This window comes from Vigna radiata, chromosome 9 (assembly GCF_000741045.1).
Source record: "Vigna radiata var. radiata cultivar VC1973A chromosome 9, Vradiata_ver6, whole genome shotgun sequence".
Classification (NCBI taxonomy): Eukaryota; Viridiplantae; Streptophyta; class Magnoliopsida; order Fabales; family Fabaceae; genus Vigna; species Vigna radiata.
The window spans coordinates 7,579,999-7,603,836 of NC_028359.1; the positions used below are offsets into that span (position 1 = coordinate 7,579,999).

General features: G+C 35.0%; 1 protein-coding gene across 4 annotated transcripts; it reads right to left on the minus strand.

Annotated features, from left to right (window-relative positions):
- Nucleotides 1-1,854: 1,854 nt before the first annotated feature.
- On the minus strand, nt 1,855-23,075 carry LOC106774010 (CCR4-NOT transcription complex subunit 1). 4 transcript variants are annotated; one of them, XM_014660799.2, is made up of 51 exons: nt 22,860-23,075; nt 21,492-21,789; nt 21,005-21,233; nt 20,350-20,686; nt 20,130-20,243; nt 19,903-20,031; nt 19,637-19,828; nt 19,349-19,543; nt 18,972-19,109; nt 18,690-18,812; nt 18,347-18,600; nt 17,418-17,521; nt 16,788-16,882; nt 16,469-16,708; nt 14,897-15,082; nt 14,492-14,576; nt 14,324-14,391; nt 13,971-14,116; nt 13,084-13,192; nt 12,844-12,990; nt 12,713-12,760; nt 12,505-12,633; nt 12,179-12,418; nt 11,952-12,092; nt 11,765-11,850; nt 11,588-11,693; nt 11,274-11,369; nt 11,012-11,164; nt 10,064-10,246; nt 9,766-9,980; nt 9,548-9,677; nt 9,345-9,467; nt 8,508-8,552; nt 8,285-8,362; nt 7,999-8,115; nt 7,394-7,520; nt 7,210-7,310; nt 7,013-7,138; nt 6,800-6,883; nt 5,763-5,909; nt 5,536-5,664; nt 5,423-5,452; nt 5,179-5,325; nt 4,822-4,883; nt 3,738-3,891; nt 3,360-3,551; nt 3,157-3,261; nt 2,804-2,938; nt 2,425-2,661; nt 2,228-2,329; nt 1,855-2,138 (listed from the first exon to the last, which is right to left on the minus strand). In XM_014660799.2, exons 1-51 carry the CDS (start codon nt 22,977-22,979, stop codon nt 2,004-2,006), a joined length of 7,212 nt encoding a protein of 2,403 aa, XP_014516285.1. In that variant the 5' UTR covers nt 22,980-23,075; the 3' UTR covers nt 1,855-2,003. The 4 variants fall into 4 exon arrangements, with proteins under 4 accessions (XP_014516285.1, XP_014516286.1, XP_014516284.1 ...); XM_014660800.2 differs by having other exon boundaries at nt 7,037-7,138; nt 14,897-15,085; XM_014660798.2 differs by having other exon boundaries at nt 14,897-15,085.
- Between the last annotated feature and the right edge of the window lie 763 nt (nt 23,076-23,838).

Here is a 23,838-nt window from a genome sequence, read left to right on the forward strand (position 1 = left end):
GCAAAATGGAAGCCAAGAAGAAGAAGAATACTCGAGGCTCCCAGCACTGTGCAACAGCTACCCTGTGGCTCCAGAACATCATGAACTGCACAACATAACATTACCCTGCGTTAGAGAAGAGAGTCCTGTTTTCAAAGGCCAGACCTGCCTTACCTGCACTCACAGAACAGCAAAATGTGGAGGCTATGAACGAAAAAGACTGATGGGACCATATGATGAGTTTTTCGATGATGTCAGGAGGAGGAAACAGGAAGCAGAAAGAGATGCACGTAAGGCCAAGCATGTTGAACTTATGCTCAAGTGAGTGAAAACTATGCAGAAATTTCTCAAAACCTGGTACTTTTTCTTGGTGTGATTGTCATTGAGACAGTCAAAAGGCAAGTTCTTAAGATAAATCTGTTTGTAGGATGAGAAGAAAGGAACACGCCATAAATGATTGGGAGTTGCAGCAAACAAGAAAAGCTATGGACAAGATGGACAAAATTCAGGCATGTAAGCTTGTTCCATCTATGTTACCTTTAAATATGTAGATTGTGCCTAGTTTATACCCTTGGTAGGGTAGAAGAACAAACAAACTGTGCAAGATCAAATTGCTTGTTTTACATAAACAGAACGCAAACTTGAACTGTACTAGTTATGTGGTAATGTATCAAGATGAGGATCATAGGAAATAAGAACCTATGTTTAACAGCATCTCCTCATGTTTTTCATTAATCTTTTTTTTTCCTGTGATTACAGAGTGATCTGGAGAGGAAACAATTTAAGGCCTCACTGAGGACTCAAAAGAAAATATGCCTAGTGAGGGAAAAGGCAGAGAAGCAAAAGCTAAACTTGAGAAGATCAACAATGAAAAGATTTCAACACATGCAAACATCTGAGATTCAGTCCCCTTCAGAACATTCTTGGCGTTCTTAAATCCATTCAGCTCTTGTGCAGTAGTTTGTCTCTTCCAACTAGAGCTCTGTTCCTCATTGATTGTAGAATGGTTGGTTACAGTTTATATATGCAAAAGGTGAAGTTAAAATGAGTGACCACATTAGGCAACTTTTATGTGTGCAAATTCCTTTGCCAAAAAAGCTTAAGATGCCACACTCATGGCATGCCTGAGTTCCAAACTGTCTCCAGTAATATATTTGAGAAGGGTTGGAGGATGAGGGAGATAGTTTTAGAGCTTCTTCACCTTTTCGTAATAGAAAATGTTTCTTCTCCAGTTAACGAATTGCTTCAATCACTTCCCGTGAGGTTCAATTGATTTTAACTTTTCTCTTTGTTCTTCAAATAAATGTTGACCTTTTATTTATGTTGATTTACAACTTATCCGAAGCACATCTAAAATATTATATAAAAAAAGTTTTTTATAAGAATTCTCACTAATTTTCAACCATTTTTTCACTTATTCCTCAGGACTTCCAATTTTCTAAAAATACAACTAAGTATGTTAAATTTAGATACTTTTTCCACCTCTTACATTGGCCTTCTGGTTCCATGTATGAATACAAGAGTGTGTAATTATGCTGTTTGCCCTCACTGATCCAGGGTCTTGAATCTGTTTAATTAATAGAAAATTTTTTGTACTAAATTTTCTCAGAAGTTTTTATGGAAAATGTTTATTAAAGGGTCAGATCTTGCGCAACAAAACAGGCATAAATTTTCGGCATTTTTATTACAAAATTAGATGTGATGAATCACTGAAGAAGAGCCCATATATCTTTAGTTAATAAAAAATATATTCTGTACTTTGTATCAATGTGTATATACTTATAACGATAAAGTTTAAAAATGTATATTTTTATTAAAAGTTTTAAACTACTGAAAATAATTATAAATGTAAATTTTTGTATAGAAGAAACCAGATGCATATTCCAGGGGAAAAAATTTCACTAATACAAGATATACAATGTAGAAACAGAGTGTTAGATTACAACTGAGGAAATGATCCTAACTAACATGGTTAGGGTTAACTACTGTCTAACCTACACAAACTAGCAAGTATTCAAAGACATTCAGACCCAACCGGATACCATGTTATCATCCACTGGTTTTGGACCACCACAAGACCTTGACACAGATTCAAAAAGTTTTTCGATCTCCGGGGCACATCTGATGAAACTCCGGTTCCAGAAGTTATACCTAGGATTCTGCCAAATGACATGAAAAAATTACAAAGAGATAAGAGAAGTAATTTGATTAATAACCTGCAATATGTACAAAAATACGAAGAAAATACCTTGATGAGTTCAATAAATGTAATGAGGAGGCCCCAGGGATGAGGACGGTTAACAATTAGGCGTTCCAACAAGACTCTGGTAATTTGTTCTTGGATAACTTCCTGCTATGTCAAAACATGAATATATAACTAAATAGTAATTGGAAGTATGTCTGATATAGCTAAAGATAAAAGGCATAGCACAAGTTTAGGTGTACCTGGTTTGATTCAGCAAACAAGTAAAGAAGGATAAAGGAAAAGTAGTGTGTGTTGGTATTAGGGTAACGCAGTTGGTTGGCAATGGCGTTTAGGAAAAGGTAGCGGCCTTCCGTGTCCAAGTCCACAATGAGTGTCTGGAAAATATCCAATGCAGCACCAACAGAAAATACGGCTAAGGGGAAAGCATTTGCTGAAGATTGTGTATGGGGAGTCCGTCCCTGAAGCTGATGGATTGCCTGTTATACCAAAAAAAAAATATTTAGACCTTTGCATTGTGATCATAAACATACAATCTAACATGCTTAGAACAAAAAAACCTCAGCAACTTCGAAACTCCAATTTAAAATGGCAATCTTAAAATTTTCCCATTTAAAGTACCTGCATTCCAACATATAGCACAAGTGAGTTGATTAACGGCACATTGTATCGAGTCCCAGCAGAGGCAGCTTCATTGGGTGCGAGAAGCATCTTGTCCTTCAGTTCAGACAAAAATGGAGAACTCTGTTGCCTTGTCTGCGAAAAAAAAATGATTGTTAGCTTGTGAATAAAATGTAGCAAAGTAAAAATAGATTGGAGTGAATCAGTTAAGGAAATAAAAAGTAGAAAATCTTGACCAAGATGAATTCACATGTTGACGAGCAACAAATGCATCAAACATGATAATTCTACAGAATTATAACATAGCAAATCAACTATTAAAACAGACCAAATTCAAAGAGGGAATGGCGGACCTTAAGGTATTCATCTACATCAGCCTTCATCTGCTTTGCTTTAAGTGCAGCATCAACCTCTGAAAGAATGCGGGGTGATTGGGTAATTTCCTGAAGTAAATCAATCTGCATACAAAAGCACAAGGCAGTAGTAACATCAACTTAATGCTCCTTAACCTTAACAAAACGTTTGGGGGTGTGTGGGTAACAAGAGATTCTAAGACCTTCAAATTAGGAGTAGATGGATCGGGCAGCCTCATACTCCGTGGAAATGCACTTAGAATGATATTCCTCATCTGAATGCAGCTTGGAGGAATAACATCACAAAAGGTAAAGTGATAGTCACATAGAAACTCGGGGAAGTCATGAAGTAGCACTAAGAGCACCCTTAATGTCCCTTTGTAGAGGACACGGACCTGATCACAACAAAATTAAAAGAAAAAAAAGTGTAGATGTAAGAAGCATTATTGTACATAGACCCAGTTGGAAGCTGTTAGAAATCCTAAGAATTATCTGATAATATATTTTTATAACAAAAGAAATCAGATATTTCTTGGAATTTCCAATGAAAGAAAATAATTGAGGCATAGATAGACACAAACCGGGTCTCCAAGTTCAGCATGCCTCAGAAAAGGCTCCATAAATTGGAACAGGTCTACTAGCAACCTTTGGATATAAGGCCAACCTTTTTGACCATTACCAGTCAACATTTTAGGCATGAAGCTCCTGTGACTTATCAGCTCAAGCCATGCAAAACTGAAGAAACATGCCCACAAAGGAACTAAGTTATAAAAACAAAATCAAACGATGTGTGTGAGAGATAGACTGTGTAGACATTACAGAATCTATAAATATATATTGATAAAAGAGCTAACGTTGACTTTACAACCAAATGAGTTTAAATAAAGATACTCACTCAAAATGATAAATACAAGCATCAGGACAATTAACATACATAATCATTCTAAAAAAACTAATACATTTTGTATTTCACTCATCAAAGGTACAAAAAATTTGTCCAGAGTCTAGCAGAATGATACAGGAAGAACGTGGAAAAATTCAAACCAGTATAGAGGACATATTACAATATGGTAAATTCATTACAGGTGGATATTTGTCTGCCCAAAGATAGAGATCTATACATTATATTTAGATAGAGATCCACCTTCCAATAGTAAAATCGGTAAAATTAGTCATCATAAACAATAATGAGGAGCATGTCAAAGAATGTCTGCTCAGATTGGAGTTAAAATGTATTCTTGGGTCATATGTGCCTCAATTTTGAAATTGCATTAAGTAACCGATATATAATCAACCCAAATTCTAACATAATTCACAAGCAAAGTTAATGTGTTTTAAATTTCTAATGTCTTCAGAGCCCGTTCAACATTTTACTTAACATATAGCCCGAAAATCAAATATACAACCTCTTTACTTCCACCGAGAAAGGGTCAAATATCTGACGAAGTAAACTAGAAGTACATGATCCCTAATCAACAATGTTTACATCTCTCGAAAAAAAATGTGATCTGGAATTCTTAAATGAATTCAGCAACATCAACAATTCCATAAGAGCGGAACACAAACAGTTAAAAAGTGTACATCACAATAAAATAGCATCCCATTACATCATTATCCTTAAACCAAAATACAGCAAACTATGAATCAGAAGTGGGCATTACTAACCTGAACGCAGGAACTTTGAGGGGCTGCAATGCATGAAATGCATTGGCAAAAGCAGTCAAAATCTGCAATTCATGAAGTGGTATTAGTCAAACACGCATGCATGTTCTAAGCTTATTGGTTGATGGAAAGAGGGTTGAAATGCATTGGCAAAAGCAATAAAAATCAACACAAACAAAACCAGTTTAATTGACGTGTGATTACAGCAAATAATAAAACCATCTGCTAATAAAATTCTGACAGTTTCAAATTTACACATATATCAACAATGTCAACGCTTATTAAAAGTTTGAACCCACGCTTGTACCCAAAAAATAAACAAAGAAATAAATTGTTCAAGTAAATGAAAGTGACAAACACCTGGAGATTTGCACCGTCAGTAACAGGTTCGAGTGAACCAAGATCTAGAAGCCAGTTGATGAATAATCTGAAAAGTGGTCTTGGATTAAAAGATGCCTTCTTCTCCTCTGCATCTTTTATAATGAATCTGACAGCAACTGCTAGAATCTATCATAAAGCAATGGGAAGTATTAGACTAAAATTATACATTTAATAAAGCCCTTGAGATAGAAAGATAGCGTTCAAATTTTCGTTTATTGCACACCTTGGATAAAAGAAAGGGTTTGTTTGATCCCTGTTCCAACAACCAACAGAACAGCTTAGATGCTAAAAACTCCAAAAAGAAACGAGAAAAGAAAAACATAGACAGTTAAAAACCTTCAAGATTGAGAAGACAAGCTTTGCGTAAATATCAATTGCAAGAAATGACATTGTCTGCAGCTGTTGGGATTGTAGTGACCCTGAATTAATCATCTCAGTGGATAGGCAATGCGCAACAGCAAGCTCCTGGAAAAAAAAAAAAAAAGCACAAGGAAAGAGGTTACACTGACAATCCTGGTCATCAGTAGAAATGAATAACCAGCATGATGAAAGAAAAGCCACACCAGTAATAGCCGGAAAAAGCGGTCTGTAAGATCATCACCCTTCAGCAGCCCATTCTGATGCAATTGCAAGATGAAGTGGGCAGAAGCTGTATCATTGGCACCAGGAAGCTCACAAATTCTATACCATTCTTTGAACAAAATGGAAACCTACAATTTGGGCATAAAATAAGTAAGCATTAGCAGTTCAAATTTTGTTTCTGGCCCAACACATACATGATTAAGGAAAGATTTTATGCCAATAACCCTTTGCTAAAAAAATGAAAAATGAACGGTAAGAAACAAAGGAAAAAAAATAATCAACTTATGAAACTACATGCAACTCAGCCTGCCGCACAATATTGCTCTTACAAAATCAGAATAACCATATCTTGCAAAATATATTTTCTCCTTTCTTTTATGAAATGCAATAGTATTAGATTTAAGGGTTTCCAATTGGCTACACATGACATTTCCTAAGCCTAAAAGGAGCCACTCAATATTCCATTTATTTTTGCATAATAACTTTACAAGGGTGTGTTTTGAAAGACTTACTTTACAGTTTATGTGGACTTGAAATATAACATAACTTATGATATGTCTCTAAGCTGATTTCATTATTCGAATTAGCTCTCCAAAACAGCATATGAAAACAGGTTAATTTTATTTTCCACTCAAATATAAAAATAACTTATACATAGGCACTTTTTTAAGCTGACTATCCAAAATGTAAAAAAAAAAAAAAAAAAAAAACTTATAGAACTCTCATATTGTGCTCACTCTTTTATTCCCAAAGCTTATAGATCTTACAAAGGCATAAAAAAACAATCATAACTTTGAGTGCAATTCTAAGGTGTAGCTAACACAGATGAATTATTCTAATCAGTCATAACTCAGGTACAGCTGGACGAAATGATATATTCAATAAAAAATTACAATAAGCAGGCATCAAAAGCATAACTTAGTCAAATTGTGGAGCAGTTATGGTCAGTATCTAGCATAATTAGTGTCATAGCCAAGCAACCAAAATTCAAACTTATCTATAAATTTCAAGGTGATACCTGCTCCCGGAACCCAGCAGGATCTGGTTCAATAGAATCCACGCTGTTGAACTCTTCCCTGTTTGCAGGTAGCAGACCAGGAACCTGTTTTTTACATGGTTACAAAAAATCCAGATTTCAGGAAAACCAAAAGCAACAACAGATAATAAACCAGAAGAAAAGACAAAAAGTGCATGAACAATAGTGGCAGCTGAACCACATTGCTCTTGTGACCTTAATGTCTCTTGACTGTCTTGCCTTATCCTCCTTTCCAGCATTGCTAGATGATAAAGCACCAGGATTCTTGATCATTTCAAGAAGCTGTGGTAATGGCTCAGGGCATCCAGGCTTTGTAGCAAGCTGAAAAATAAAATATTGTTAGGAATAGAGGGTACAGTAAGGAATGTAGAGATTCGTGTACAAATACAAACCTTAGCCAAAGCATCAACAAGATTGTGAAGTTCTGAAATAACTTTAGGTTCCTCGATAACCAGGGTTTGAAGAAGGGAAATGGAAAATTCCGTTGCAGCCTCTGCACATTCATCCAGTAAGTTGCTTCATTATAGTAGCACAGAAAAAAGTAAAGCAATTAAAAAGTAATTTCTTCGGACATACTGTTCCTTCCTCCATCAATAAGTTTTGCCATATGAACATTGTACTCGGTAAGATTTAGCAATTCACTACGAATGAGCCCAATAGTAATTTCTTTGTTATATTTCCTTTCTTCTTCTGAGTAAATTACCTACAAGGAGTAAAGAATGGACAGTTTAAAACAAATTAAAGAGCAAGTATAACTGTTTGAATATTAGATGTCATTTAATATAAGCACTTAAATCATTGAATTCTATGGATTTCGGAATAAAAATATAAATATACTTCATTAGTAATTATAACTAACTAGCTTCACTACTTTAATTGGTCTTGGTAAATTAATTATTTGTTTTTTTATACGAGACAGGAGGGAGTGTTGGTAACAATCATTTGCTGTTTCTCATTTTCAAATGAATTTTTCTTTATCAACAAACAACAGAAGTTACCTACTCTGTCAAATTTAAAAACAGAGAACACCAATATTTTATTCACAATATGCAATTTTATAAAACAACTATCAAGTATACAGAACATTACAAAATGTAAGTTAAGAATTGTCAAAAATTAAATTCTAACAATGTATAGAACATTCAACTCATGGCAACTTTTTTGAGTTCAACAAAACATACCCAACTAGTAAGCTCCTTCACAGCAAGTTTGCAAACATCCCGAATGGCAGTCAGGATTGCAAGATGCGCAGAGACGTGGACGTTGTTTGATGCATTATCATATAAACCCTTGAATACCTGTTTTAAAAACAAAAAATTGTCAATCCCATCAACCCAAAGTGGAGGTATCAGACATGACACGGACAATACGTCCGAATTATTGAAGTAATCAATTCATGATACCACATAGCATTAGACGTTCAGTAAAATTCATGAACCATAAAATTCTCAGTGGGGGGAAGCACACCTTTTGAGCCACAGCTAAAGCTGCCTCATCTCGACTAACACATCTAAGTATGATCTCAGGAACCTCAGAGATGACACCCTAAATATAAGTAAGAACCCAAGACAGATATTAAAACATGTGAAAAAGAAATTATCAAGGTAAAAAAAAAACACCAGTAATAGTAATTCATCTTAGGCATAACAGTACAGACTGTATAACTTGAATATGAACCACAGTAAAATACCTGGATTTCTACATCCCTAGAATCAGTGCTGACCATAGCTTCCAACTGAAACCAATGACATAAAGGCAGTCAATAAACATCTGAAACAAATATTGCATCAAATAATTAATTAATTTAACCAACAAACCATGACTCAATTGATGGTCATGCTTCAAAAATTATTTTACCACACTACAGTATGAAAATCTGTAGCTTTATCAGAGATTAATGAAAATAAAAACAAAAAATGAAAGAATAACATAAGCAGATTCCATTGATGCAGAGGTATCATTTTTAAAAGTATACCATGCAGCGAAACCTATTCCTTTCTAAACACATGCAATATCCTTACCAGCCATAAGTTAAATTTACAATATCAACTATCCTGAGAGGTTAACCTAACAAGAAAAACCTCAAGGGCATAAGCAAACAGGCCACCTTAATTTCCACCCTCCGTTGCATTTGCATTTAATCATAAAAAGACCACAGAATATGAAAGAAATTATTTGAAGGCATTGCCAAAATTATCTATAAAATGCATCAATTCACCAATAACTTCAAAAACCTAGTTACCTAGGACCAGTCTTCCATCACAACAGCAACATACACACAGAACATGTTAAGAAACTTCTCTAATTGGCATGCTTTGGATAAGAGCGTGATGTATATGACAAGTGGTCAAACTTCATATTCACTAAATAAAAAAAGCCTGGTAGAAATGAATGAAACACACTCCTTGAAACACAACAATATTCTCACTCATTTTTACAAATGAAATATATTGGCTATATTAACCTTTCTATAATGGGATACACAAAGAGTCTAATATCACAATAATCTGTAAAGATTAGTAACAACCTTTTGTGCGACAATTTGGTATTTATCTAGGGCATCTCTTGTAGTAAGAGAAGGCTCTAAGAAACTACTTCCAAGGCGCTCCATAGCACCTGATGTAACTAGTGGCTGCGAAGTTCCGGATTCCTGGCCATAAATTTCAAAAACATTTAGACTCTAATCATGATATTTTAGAAGAAACAATGATTTTTATTTAAAAAACTCACTTTCACATCAGACGAATCCACTGCATGCAATTCAGGGGTGGAAGCTGCTGAAGGAAATGAAGCAACAGACTCTTTCTCCAAACTATGCTGTGAAACACTATCAGATGCTCTAATGTGAATTGAGGAAGCACTGAAACATTAAATGCAGATTGTGAATAAATTTGGATTTATAGATGATAAAGATGGAAAACCAACCATAAAAAATAAAAAGATGGGACCTAAAATGTGGAGCCAAATTAGACTCTGTTATATCTTCTAATGGTCGAGATACTCCTTCATATCCTGTGCTCACGGGGTAACCAGGGTTAACCTGACCAGATACAGAACCATTGGTGCTAGGAAGACCAGTATTGCCAGATTGAGCAGCAACACCAGCAGACATAGAATGTGAGCTCTGGCTAGACTGGTTTTGCCAAGGAAGCCGAACAAAGTCCTAATATAAATGAACATAAATTAAACTCCATGGTGTAAGTCTCCACAAATCCCAGCACACATTGCATAAAGCCAAATGCATACCTCATAGACACGCTGTTGTGACAGTGACAACTGGCCAGGCTTGGGGCGAAGAGGCTCTGGAACACCACCCATTGAACCTTGTGGATACAAATTTGCATCAAAAAATGTAGAACCCATACCCTCTCGATGCTTCCTTCTCAAAGAGAGTTGTTGACCAATCTCTGTGTCGATAGTGCTTATAGCCTATAAGATAGCATCACAGACAACAAACCAGTTAAATTCGATTTCTGTGTAAATGCAAAGTCAGAGGAGAAAAGGCAGTTGTAGCCACCAGTATTAAACAATATTTTACTGATTTGAAAAATCATTGATAAAAAGTAAGGTTGCACCTAAACCAATATGTAAAATCAGTAACGGCTAATAATAAAATCTATTATCAGATTATATATGAATTATACCATGAAATATTATTTTTCCTTCAGTAAACGATTTAAAAAATCTACATAGGCCCCGACAGCAATACCTTTATATATATATATATATATATATATATATATATATATATATTAAAAAAAAAACTAAAACCTACACAATGTAGATTTTACACTGCAACTCCTTTTGTTTATTCTTCACCTTCATACTTCTGCAGCCTTGAAATTTTCTTTTGTTAATTAAACAAGAAAAGGCCAATATAAATTGTGACCTACGGAGGTACTTTTACTACATCCCCTTTATGTTTCATCAGTCAATTATAACGCAAGAAGCATTTCACACAGTAATCAAATAATTACATACCAGGAAGGTTACACTTTGATAAATACTGATCTTACAAACCCGATAATTTTACAGAGGTGACCAATTGGTGGTTTACATATCCATATCTAGCAATATAGTGTATGTTCTCTAAAATTAATTATTATATTACCAAATAAAAGAAACAAATGAAATTTTTTCCCCGCTCCCAGCTATGCCACAAATCACTATAACCACAGACGTTTAGCAGCTAACCTTATCAGTAGCAGCCTGCTCAATGACAGCACAACCTAGATCAAGATTATCGTTGGTTACAAGTTGCACAGCCTGTTCCAAAATTTCATTGGCAATATTTAGGTTCTGAAGTGAAGTCCTCAGTTGACCGGAGATTGATGCCCGTAATGGCTCCTACAAATCGAGATGCATTAGGCAGAAGAAAATAAAACAAAAGCAGTCTAAAGGCATATAACCATAAAATTATAAGCAACAGAAAAGATATCATATTTAAGGGCATTACCTTGCAAGTAACATGAGCCAAACTCCCAGCAAGACTAGCGACCATTAAGTGCGCTGCATTTAATATGCGTGTCTCATCAGATTCCATGGCATAATCCTGCAAATGATTGACACATTAAATTCAAGCAAAAAATCTACAAAATATGTTTCTATACAAATTTAATCAACAGTTAAAAAGATATCAAACAATTAAAAAGGTGACGTTCTAAACCAAAACATCTTAGATATATATCCAATGCAATTAAATTCAGAACTAAAACAAATGGGATTTCAAAAATCAAGCAGTTAGAAGCAAGGCATCACAAATATGTAAACCTTTAAAACAAGCTCCTTTGTAGTTTGTGTTGCTATGGAAACACTACGCTGCACAATACTAGTCACTATCTCTTTGATAGCTCTATCCATTGCAATGGGTACCGCTCTGTAATAAAAAATAGGATCCACGTCATACATAGATTCAAACAATATGAACAACATATGATATCACCATACCTCTGAAAATGCATTTGCAAACCAAAACCACTGAGCTTTTGATTAATAATAACATGAGTCCCAATATTAGGTATCTGTGGTTGCATCTGTAACCAGAAGAAGTAACAACCAGTGATGCTTAAAAATAACATGCTATTAATCTATAAATAATCCAGCAAAGGAGGGAAACAAGATTTTGGTTCCAAACCTGGCCAAGAGAAAACGGTGTTGGGGCAGGAGTTGCTTGTAACAGTCCTTGAGCAGAGGGAAGTTGATCGGACAATCCCAAAGGTGTTACCTTTTCATCTTCCATCAATGCACCCGAGGACATATGAAGAGGGCCAGCATACTATCCACCCAGAAATATTCAAAGAAATAGTTATAAATCAACAAAACTAAATTATCACCATAGACCAAAAGAACGTAAGGACAAACCTGAGACAGCATATGTGGATGAGCACCCGTATTTGATGGATTGGTGACTTCAAGTGGCAATTCCACTTGGTTTACTGGAGGTACAAGACCAGATTTTATATCAGTGATCATTTGTGATTGAGATGCCCCCACATCTTTATTAGAGAAATCAGGATTTCCTTCAAATTCTCTTTTTCGATCCTTCAGGAGGGATGTTGGGGTGACATCCTTCATATCAACACCAAGATTTTTGAATAAAACCTGTATAGCACAATTATTCCCATAAATAGGTCGACGAGTAACAAAAGTATGTGAATGATACTCCAGTAAGGAAACAGAAAATAAACCTCTATGTCAAACTTTAGGTTCATTTTCAAGTTTGGCATTGAATAAATCTCAACAAGCAATCCCAAAATGCCCATAGTCCAAGGATTGGGAGGTTGGTATGCAAGACTGCTTTGGCACGGTTCAAGGACCTATAACATAAAATTGAAAGATAATGTAGAATGCTATTGAATATAACAAATGAAAATTAATTACACCTAGAAATTATACCTTTGACGTAAATGGAATAACAGCAATCATTAGCCCCTTCTCATATGCCTACAATGTGGAAAACAATTTGATAAGCAAATGATAACTTGAAATGCCATCTACTCCTAAAATATATTCCATTTGGAAATTACCTCCATAATCAAAGACTTTGGGTCTATTTCTCGAGCCCTCAAAACCTGATTCCGGCCAATTGTTAACTTTCCAAGCCAGCTACCCAAATTTTTAAGCAAAGAGCGTTCCTCTGAACTTGATTTAATGAGCTCAGATCCCAAAAGAACCTGAAGATTATGTAAACAATAAGCATTATTTCAAACATTTCACACATCTAAACTTCAATCAAGCAAGGAACAGAACAAAAAAAAACATCAAACCTTGCAATTTTCATAAGTTGCCTGAACAATCTCTTTGTTCAAAGCCTTTGAATTAACTTTATCCAGAAATTTCAGGTAAAGGTCATGGAAATTTGGCTCAATGCTTGCTCTGGAAGAAAGTATCAGTTGGTAATTATAAGCCGAAAATTAGATTTGATAAGATAATTAGCAGCTGTAGAGTAAGATGTGCCAAAAACACGGAGTTTCAAAAAAAAATCCATATAGTAAGGAACATAATGTAAAACATGAAACTTCTTCCATCTCCAACTCCCAAAGTCACTCACTTCAGATCCCAAGTTTTAAGGCTTCCTGTTCTGTCTTAATTTCTATCTTTCAATTCTTTCAATTCTTTCTCAAAATTCAATTGAGAGAAATATAAAACATTAACGACAGGTTGTTTGTTTCATCTAATAACTCATTATTCCCATGTTAAACCCGAGTCAACAACTTGATTAACTCTAGGTCCAGTTCATTTTGTATGGAAAATGGAGTACGCTGAAAATAGGTACGAACACAATGTCTTCGTAATGGAAGAATACAACATGTGGTTTATGCAGGTCAAGAATGCAATAAAAGCAAATTTCTCTTCTGAGATCTGTAAAGTGCTCTACAACATTTAATTCTCTATTTACCCCCAACAGTCGAATTAAACCTCCTTGCACTTCATCACTATAAAACAGGACTTAGACAATATCCAAAACCAAATTCCATAGCTTCAAATCCCTGTTTAGGTATCCTACTCATTTTTATTCATTAGCCCCAATAGTCCACATAAGCTTCCCTGGGAACCCTTACTAAACTCGCTATCTGTTGTTTATATACCCACAAAGGTGTAACTTTTTAAGCAATTATATGACACATGATATAACTTACGGATCAGACCTAACCTTTTCATAACCATATACTGCGCAAACCAAGGATAGTACTGTTCTTTCAAAATTTCAGTGAACTCCTTTGCTTTAGCTTCAATATTAGTAGCAGAAACATTATTAATAATAAATAATATCTTGTCCTGAACCTCTGACCCTGGAGCCTGTTAGCAAAAAAATGAGGCTTAAATTCCAGCAAGCAAAAGAAACCCAATTTAAATTCATATAAGGAATTAAAGTAAAACAATGAAAAACTTCAAAACTATTTGTGAGCAGGTATTTAAAATCTAATCTAAACACCTGAACAAATTCATTAACAAAACTCAAGAAACCAGCCAATCAAATAAATTAATTGTAAAAGGCTAGAGAACCTCTATAGGAATTTCTCTTTTCTCAGCAGCAGCAACCAATGTTTCAATGTTCAAGGCAGATCCAAACCCTACATCAAATGCACATACCAAATAAAAGCATAATTAAAGGATAATAGTTATGGCTTTATGCTAATCAACAATAACTGTTAACAAGTAACAAAATTATACTGGTAGAAGTAGGTCCACGGGAAGGGCGAACAAAACCAGGAGAAGAAGAAGATAGCATTGACGAGGTGCTGACGGAGCTATGTAACTGCAATTGTAGCAAGAAAACGAAGTCCCAAAACAATAAGGAAAGAGTGAGAAATACAATAAAACATGGGAACTGAGAAAGTTAAACAGTTTAAAATAAAAACTGGATTCTATTCTTTGATAAAATCATTGATAAATTTGTAGTTCAATATATGAAAAATATCACTGATTATGTAACAACCAACAACCACAAGTTACAATAGAAACTAACAGCTTCTGTTACTGACTGTCGAGCAGCCTTCCCATACCCAAGTATGTCACTACACAATACAAGAATACAGAATATTACAATGCTCTAACAACAATATAAAAGTATTATACCTTATTGGTATTAGAAGCATCAGTAGGTAGTACTGAAGATTGCCCCAGAGAAGATAACAGTGGTTTTACATCAGTAGATGAACCCACAGAAGCTTTATGACGATCATCCAAGGGATTTTCACGTCTCTGTTGAAGCTGTAGTGACAAATGTTGCTGCCCAGGTTGTATGACGGTGGAGCCACCGAGCTGCTATAAGGATACAGCATTAATAATGTTACCCGAATAGAAATTAAATAAAAAGTAATTGAAAGGAAAAGAAATATCATGTCTATTATCCATAATCTTGTTTTTATGCTATAATCTTATCAAGTGGCAAGTAATCATAACACGTTTCTTCCCCCACCACAAATCTCTCAGTAAAACAAAATACTATTGCAATGGGTCTCCACAGAATAACCACTAACACCAAGATATCATACTAATGATTCGCCTAATGGACAACATAACACCTAAAAGTGATGTAGTTGAGCTTCCACCCAAAAATGGAACAAATGACTATTATTCAGAACCCTAGCGTAGTCTATATTATGATCGATATGACAAAAACTGCATTAGAATGATATGCAAAGGTTGCATGTAATGCAAATAAAAAAGTCTATGGGCTTACTTAAAAGTACGGAAGCCCAACCAAGTCTATCAGTAAAAATTAGATAGAATAAATAAACAAAGACAACATTAAAAACACTCGGCTTTGAGGTTAAAAAGTCATGTGAGTATCTACAGTCTTGCGAGTGGAGCAGACCCATGCAATCAAACACAGGAAGCAGATCAGGAAAATTGGGGATCACAGTGGACTAACAATTTTACTCCTAAAATCCACAAATCAAAGCATATCATTGTGCTGATCCCACCCGATGTGTTCTAGTTTGCAGGCTCAAGCTGCTAGCAAATCAATTGCCCCAACTCACGGTTTGGATTTCCAATTTGGTTATATTGCCACCCAATTTTAAAAATTTTGAAAACGACCCTGTTTCCCTAAGGGTTCCCAGTTGCTTATCAAAAACATCCTTCACAACTCTAGTCCTTCACCAAAAGGAGCACCAAATCAACTCTCTCTCACTCTAGTACTTCACCAACAGGAGCACCAAATCAACTGTAACTTCCATTTTATTTCTCACCTATTTATGCTCATCCTGGGATATGATCCAACATCCCAGCAAGGCAACTGCAAGGAGCAAGGCTGCCATGACTGCATTTCGGGGTGAAACCCACTACACTATGGGGTTATTGCACTACAATAACTGATAGTTAACAACACTCCCAACCCAAAATCAAATAAATCAAACACAAACTGAAGTGTGACCATATTGAGCATAGCTGCATTAATAAACAAACTTTTAAACTAAAACTAGGTTTAGAACAACCAACTTAGGCAACTGTTACAATATGTAACAAACCACTAACATAAAAGTATATAATACGTAACTAAAAAAGGTATAAAATGAAATAATAACTGACTACCCATGTGCAACTGCACTTCTAACATAAAATTAAAACCAGAATCTTAAATCTGACCCTAATTTCAGAAAATAACTTACGGGACAAACACAAATGATAAAAAGTTATGTTTACCTCTACGTGCCCTAATGTAGCCTGCGCAGAATGATGGTTCGTAATAACGGAAGCATGACTCTGCCCATCACCATCTGAATGACCAGAGGAAATCCTGGCGAGGGCCTGCTCAATGAAAGCAACTATTTCTGAATGCGTACTACGCAAATGGGAAATTTGAAGAATATGATTGCAGTACTGAGGCCACTCAATTAGACGATCCACAAACTGCTCCAATGCCAGACTTCCAAACAAAAACATCTGTAACATTCAGAAGCATTGTCAACCCTTACATCAAATGAAAATGTCTAAGGAATTCAATATTGTAAACAACACAAACTTTTGAATCTGCAGGCTTGCGCAATGCATCAAGAACATAACGAAGTGCAATCCCCAAGGATAGATGAGTTACAAGCTGATGCTTGATCACAGAACCTGGTACAATGGGTAAAAACAAAAAATGCAACATAAATGATGGAAGAATAGTACCGAAGAATAAGAAAAATTGTTGTAACCATGCTCAGTTAATGGTAGAAAAAGCAAGCAGTGTGCATACTCAGAAACATAAGTTTAGTAATGCACACACTATGATGAAGAAATGCCAAAAACTTGTATGCACTACATAATACAGGGATAACAAGTTTACAAGTTCGAATCAGCCTAAGGAAATAAATTTTCTAACAGAGCATGTAACTAGCACTGTCTCAGATTCAACCAAGCCCAGTAAATTTTGTCAGCAAACGGAATTACTAATGTACATTATAATCTAAATGCAGTATTGAAGCCTCGTGCTCACAAGATGAACATTTATGAGCACAACTCTGCACAAAAACATTTTCCATAACTTAAAATTCACCAATTCCAGATCTAAAGTTGATTGGGTGAAACAAAACACCATCATAAACCCCAGTTCATTGGTGACCATATGAAGTTAGATTTCACCATCTGCAATACCACAAGAGAAACTTACCAAAGAGAACTGCAGCTATTTTGAGTTGCCTTTCAGGATACTTTGGAAAAAATCTATACTCCTCGAATAAGTTTGCAATCATGCATTCAAAAATCGATTTCTCCCTGTTAACTCACCAAGAGAGAAAGGACTTTAGCACTTAACCTTACACCACAAAGTTAATGCATTGATAGAAAATGGATACGTCAAGGGACCAGGGGTGGCAAAGCAATCCATTTATCAAACATATATCAGGCAATCCACAAGTAAACTCATCTAACTCATCCATTACAAAAATATAAAAAAATGGATACGTCAACACCATCCATCTAATTTTAGGATGGTTAATGAACAACCTGCTATCAATCAATATCCAATAGATCATCCTATCAATAATGGATAAAAAATAGTGCAACTAATTTTTTTCATAATTTATCTTAAATTTACATTTTTCAAAAGTTTTCAAAATTTATTTTTAAATTTGTTACAAAATTTATTTCTAAATTTTAATGAAATAACTTCAATTTTTTTAAATATTAATTTTATGGATGGATTCGATATTCATCTATAAGAAAATTAATGGATGAATTGCATTGCATTACCATTAAATGGATCAGATTCGATTAGATTTTCAATCAACTTTTTCATGGATTGAAGGATTTTTATATCCAACTCACTATAATCCAAAAGAAACTATCTGATCCAACCAATTTGGCCCCCTACAAGGTACAAGAACACACATGCGTTCAAACATGAAAGTTTACTTTTCTTTTTCTTCAGGCAAGATTTTAAGAGCCATAATTAACAGCTAGAGTGAGACCCAAAAACCTTGATACAAAGATTACTAAACTTCCACAAATTCACAAAAAGGCTAGAACTACAAAAATAATACAACACTGGGATGGTATTACAGTAACAGATTGACCAGAGGAAATTTTAAAAGTTACCACCTCTTCACTGAAGATTCCTTGAATCTAGCAAGCATTTGTACCATAGCATTAATGGTCAACTGATCAGAGAACATTTGATGGAAATAAGAGTTTGCTTCTGCTTCAATGTCATCTGCATAACCATCAGAAGTAGATGAATCGCCTGCCCCGCCATTCTGAAGCCTTGGATTTGAATCTATAATAGATATATGCAGCCTCTCCAACTCCTCAGAAAGTTGTCTAGTGGCAATCAAGTCATTATGAGATTTAAGAACCTGTGGTCGAAAAAGGTAAGATACAACAGTAAAAATGAAATCAAATGAGGCTATATGAGGCCAGAGAAACCAAATGAATAAAGTATAACCTTCAAAACAGTAGCAGTTGTCTCAGCATATAGACTCAGAACACCACTAGATGGATGAAAAGATTTGCCAGAAAGGTTCTGCGATCCACCAAAATGGGCATCCTTAATGAACTTGAGACACTCCTGCAGAATAGGTCTAATAATGTAAACCATGTTCATGCTACAATAAATTCAGAGAAGAACGACTAAAAAGTCTATGAATAAAACCAACAGAAAGCATATATCTACAATGTTACTGTCTTTACAATTTAGAAATCAAGTAATGAGGGAAGGCATTATTACCTCAAAAAAGGTTTCCTTGTATGTAATTAAGTTGCTACTCAACCACTTCTCAAGGTCAAGTAATTCTTTTCTTGATGCAACAGCTGCTAACCTTATACTATAATGAGAAGGAATAATTTCCACCACAGATGATAAAATCTGCAAAACAAATATGATAGATTAAAAATGGTAAAGAACAATAACAGAAACATGAGATTGGTATTTATGAAAACAAATTTAAAAGTTTATTGCAAGATAACTAAAAGGACACAACAAATGTGAAAGCTGCTCATTTTAACAAAGTTTACACTTAAACAAAAAAAAAAATACCTGGCATTAAAATCCAAATTTAAGAAAACAATAAAAATGAAAAAATACACACTTTACAATAGAACAACCTTTAGCTCCTGGCAGATGTCCACAATTCTTATAATACTGTCTGCATCGTTGTTTTGAGAATCAATAATCCCTCTAAAGACCAAATTAGGATTAACATGCCAAAGGTGTAGAATCATCCCACTGCCTACAGCACTTTTAACAATCATGGGAAAGACAATTGGAGATACTTCCTGCTGCAAGAGGTTGTAGGCAGTCTGCATGAACAACAAATGAAAACATCATATCAAGACAAGAGATGAAATGGATTACTGTTGAGAACAAACTAATATGAATCCATTAAGTTTTACATTAATGTGTGCGATCCCAAGAAGTAGGACTTCAGGACAGTGTTTAAGGGGATAATCAAGGATTGAACGAACAACACTGGCATGACCCTTCTCGGCTAGTTGGCACAGTGCATCTAAAAGGTCAAGACACAGCCATGAGTGATTTGGATGTCCATTTTGAAGCTTGTGGCCATTAATTGCATCAACATATGCCTGAAAAGCAATTAATTGCTATAAAATATGTAGATGGTAACAAGCAACAGAAAACGTTAAAAGGATCATCATACCAGCTGTCTTCCAGAGTGTGCAAAGGTAAACATTTCCGGTGGTGCTGATACAGCATATTTAAGGAAAGACAACTGACCCTCAGTATTCTTCCAGACAGATCCACAGACAGCATGGAGAGGAAACGGTTCCTGCTAGGCCCATTTCCATTCATTCAGAATTTTATAAGAGTTTGCATGTATATCAATTAAGCTCAAGGGAAAGTATATGTAGTGTTCTGATATCATACCTTACAGGCAAGTTTATATACAGACATGAGAAAAGAGAATGCCTCCTCACTAGGAAGGAAAAACCCTTCATGATCAAGATTTTCAATAACACTTACCCAATTGGTATGAGGTGCCTATATCAGAAAAATGAAATCATTTACTTCATTTATTCCAATTCCAGTAACAGGAATAAGAGCGTATAACAAAATGAAATTTTAAGATTTATTGAAGAAAACTCACAAGATGCTTGACTGTATCAATCAAGACATCAATATTCCAAGAGTTTAGTGGCGGCAACTCAGAAACATTGTATCCATGGGCTGCACGAAAATTTAAGTATGTGTTTTGGTTGTCCTCCAGCCCAGTATGGGTACAAGCAATAGCACCAAGTAATTTAGAGATTGTATGTTCAGTTAAAGGTAAGAAGAGAGAAAATATTTCCTTGCACTGTGAGACATCAACAGTGCATCCATAGCCTAGCTCCTTCACAATATCACCCATGTTCATTTCCTTCTGTATGTCTGCCAAGATAGCATCAAAGTCATTTTCTTCAGAGTCGTGGAACAACTCCATATTCCTGTAATGATGCAGATAGAGAAACATCATAATCTCAGAATTTAATCATTTATTATTACTAATGTAAAACAAACATACAGTTATATTCAAAAGGGGAACCAGTTGTACTTTACCAGCATTTAAAATTTAATTAATGATTAAAACGGTTCAACATAACTTCTAATTTCAGGGCTAAAATAAGTTTTCAATATTATTCACAAAACAGTGAGTAGTTAACTTCATAGATGGTAATCAGTCAGCAATCTGTGATTACCATGCCTTTTGACCATAAATATATCACCCATACAAATACAAAAAGTATAGCTAAATAAGTTACCACCTTAAAAAATCAGCCTCATGCATCTCATCAGGAAGCAATGGAGTCAGGACAAAAGGTGGTGTGGCTTTGAACTCCACAAGTGATAATATCTGCATGAAGGAATCCACATGCTTGGAAAGACCCTCGGACTGCTTTAGGAACATGATAACACCGTGAATTTGCTCATGGAAACTCAAAGAACCAGGATTGGCGCATAATTCCTCGATCTGAGCCATGCAAAAGGTTTTGCCTATACACAAGCAATATTTCAGATCAAATAACAATATATATATATATATATATATATATATATATATATATATATATATATATAGACACACACACACATAAAACTACATAATACTCTGGGAATATCTTGATGCAATAGATAACAGAAATGACCACCAAACTAACATTACAAAAATATATAAATTTTACTTATCAAGAAAAATGTTTATAGGAAAAACAGTAAGAAAGAATTGAAACTAGAAACTAACTTCATACTTACCACACAGCCTAAAATCAGAATTCTCAGAATCAGATAACGCAAGACTGATGATAATCTTTTCCAATAAAGATAACTGCAATCCATTACAAAAGTTCTCCAAAAAGCTTTCATTGATTTCCATATTCTTCATCGACTCAGAAAATACTGTACTGAAGTTTGGTTTGCCCAAGAGGTATTTAATGACTGCACCAAGAATTGGCTCGTGCTGCATGTCTTTTGTATCTCTTCTGGCATAACCATAGTGATCCAAGCAAGTTTGAAGCAGCAAAATGCATCCAGTGGTTCCAAATTCAGTAAACTGTCAGCCAAACAAAGTATAAGTCAATAACAAATCCAAAACACAGCCAATACAGAGATAGTACCAAATATGAATATATTAAAAATTAAAGAGCACAAAAATGAAAATCTACTAAGGTGCGCAGAAGACAATAGTTGCCTATTAGTCTGAGGTTAAAGTAGTTCACGGGAGCAAAGAGAGATCACTGAGCAAGACAGCAGATAAACAAAAATGCAAGTCCATAAAGCAGCGGAAAAATAACAGGTCAGAAATGGCACACACAAATCATTGTGAAAAATGTCACTTCTCACCACCGGAGAAGCAATATAGACACAGGACCATTACCAAATTATAGTGACAATGAAACGTAGCATATTATCTTTGTCTACTAAAACCATTAATTTCTCTTAAGAATCCCAGATGATTAAAAACCAAAGGCAAAAAGCCTCCAGATCCTATCCACTACAGTCACCTCCACAACACTATCTGCTCTTCAGCTGGGCATAAACTCAAAACACAACAAAAATAATGATTATCAGTACACAGGGCACCACCTTCTACAAAGGCCAAAGCCAATACGTAAATCATTTCATAGTCCAATTTACTAAACCGCCGTAGTGAGCAAAAATAATGTAAAATAAAAAAGCTAGATTGACTATTCTCCTTATCACAGGAAGACAACAACATCTAACATAGCATTTCAAAAGAAGACCAACAAACATCATACGCACAAAAGTAAATTTGAAAAGGTAACACCAGCTACATAAACCCTAAAAGCACCAAACTACATAAATCCACAAAATCATTCCAACACACAGTATATTCGAAAACCGCACACCAAGGTCGCAAAACTAAAGCATTGAACACACACACGCATAAACAAACAAAAGAACGTCAAGTCAATTTTAAATTGGATTCCCTGAAAGAGATTTTGTCGCAGCACTAGGTGAAAAAGGAGTAAACTTTATCAAGCACAGAGCACGAACACGAAATTTGAGAGAAACCCAGAAAAATTAAGCGTGAAAATTAAGATGGGGTTTTTGAGGAGGAAGAAAAAGAAAGGGGAAAGAATGAATGAATGAATGAATGACCTGACAGAGTTGATGGAAAACGGAGTCAAAGTTGACTTCGTTCAAGGTGGTGAGAAGAAAGCGAATCTGGTTGGAGGAAAAGTTAGACATGGATGGCAAGGAATGAGGAAGAGTCATCATCACAGAGAATGCTGGAGATGGTAGAGAAGAGAAGAGAATGCGTGAGATTCGAGTGAGAAGAAGGTTACTTTGCTGCTTGATTTGGGTCTGAAAGGAGCCATGCTCTCCTTCTGTTCCTCTATCTTGGGCTTACGAGACTAATCTTGCAGGCCATGGCCCATTTTTAATGTGATGGGCCTTCTTGGTTGGTTGTGGGCAATTTTTCTTGTAACCCATGGTTTATTGCCGCACCTCCATAGAATACCAAAAGGCCATAAATACCCTCAATATTGTATCCGTTTAGAGAATGGTAACATGTCACATGACATTTTCGTCAAAGTCGTTTTAATTAAATTAAATATAAATTAAAATTTAATTTTAATTAAATTTAATCTAATAAAATATAAATTAATTTTAATTTTAATTTTATTAAATTTAACTTAATAAAATATAAATTAAATTTTAATTTTAGTTTTTTGTTTGTAACTTATCTTCACGGATACAAGTAGTATGAACGAGTATTAAAATATCTGTTACTCAGAGGTACCAACTATATATTCTAGATTTTATCCATTGATGTCTGCGAACATTGGTATTTTTTTCACCCTAACTTTGTTTCATCTCCTATCATCATTTTCATGTGCAAATGGTTTTGATTGAACTGTTATCTTGATTGTGGTTTGCATCTGAGTTCATTCCATCTCCTTTCCTCATTATCATTCAGGTTCATAGTGTCTCGTAGATATTTGTTTGTTGGTTTTATGTGTTTGTGCGATTGGATTTATGTTTAATCTTTGAGCTCTAAAAGAGAAAAATTACGTAAGTAGAAACTAAAATATATAGCAAATTCTTTAAATGATGATAATAGTTTGTCTATTTT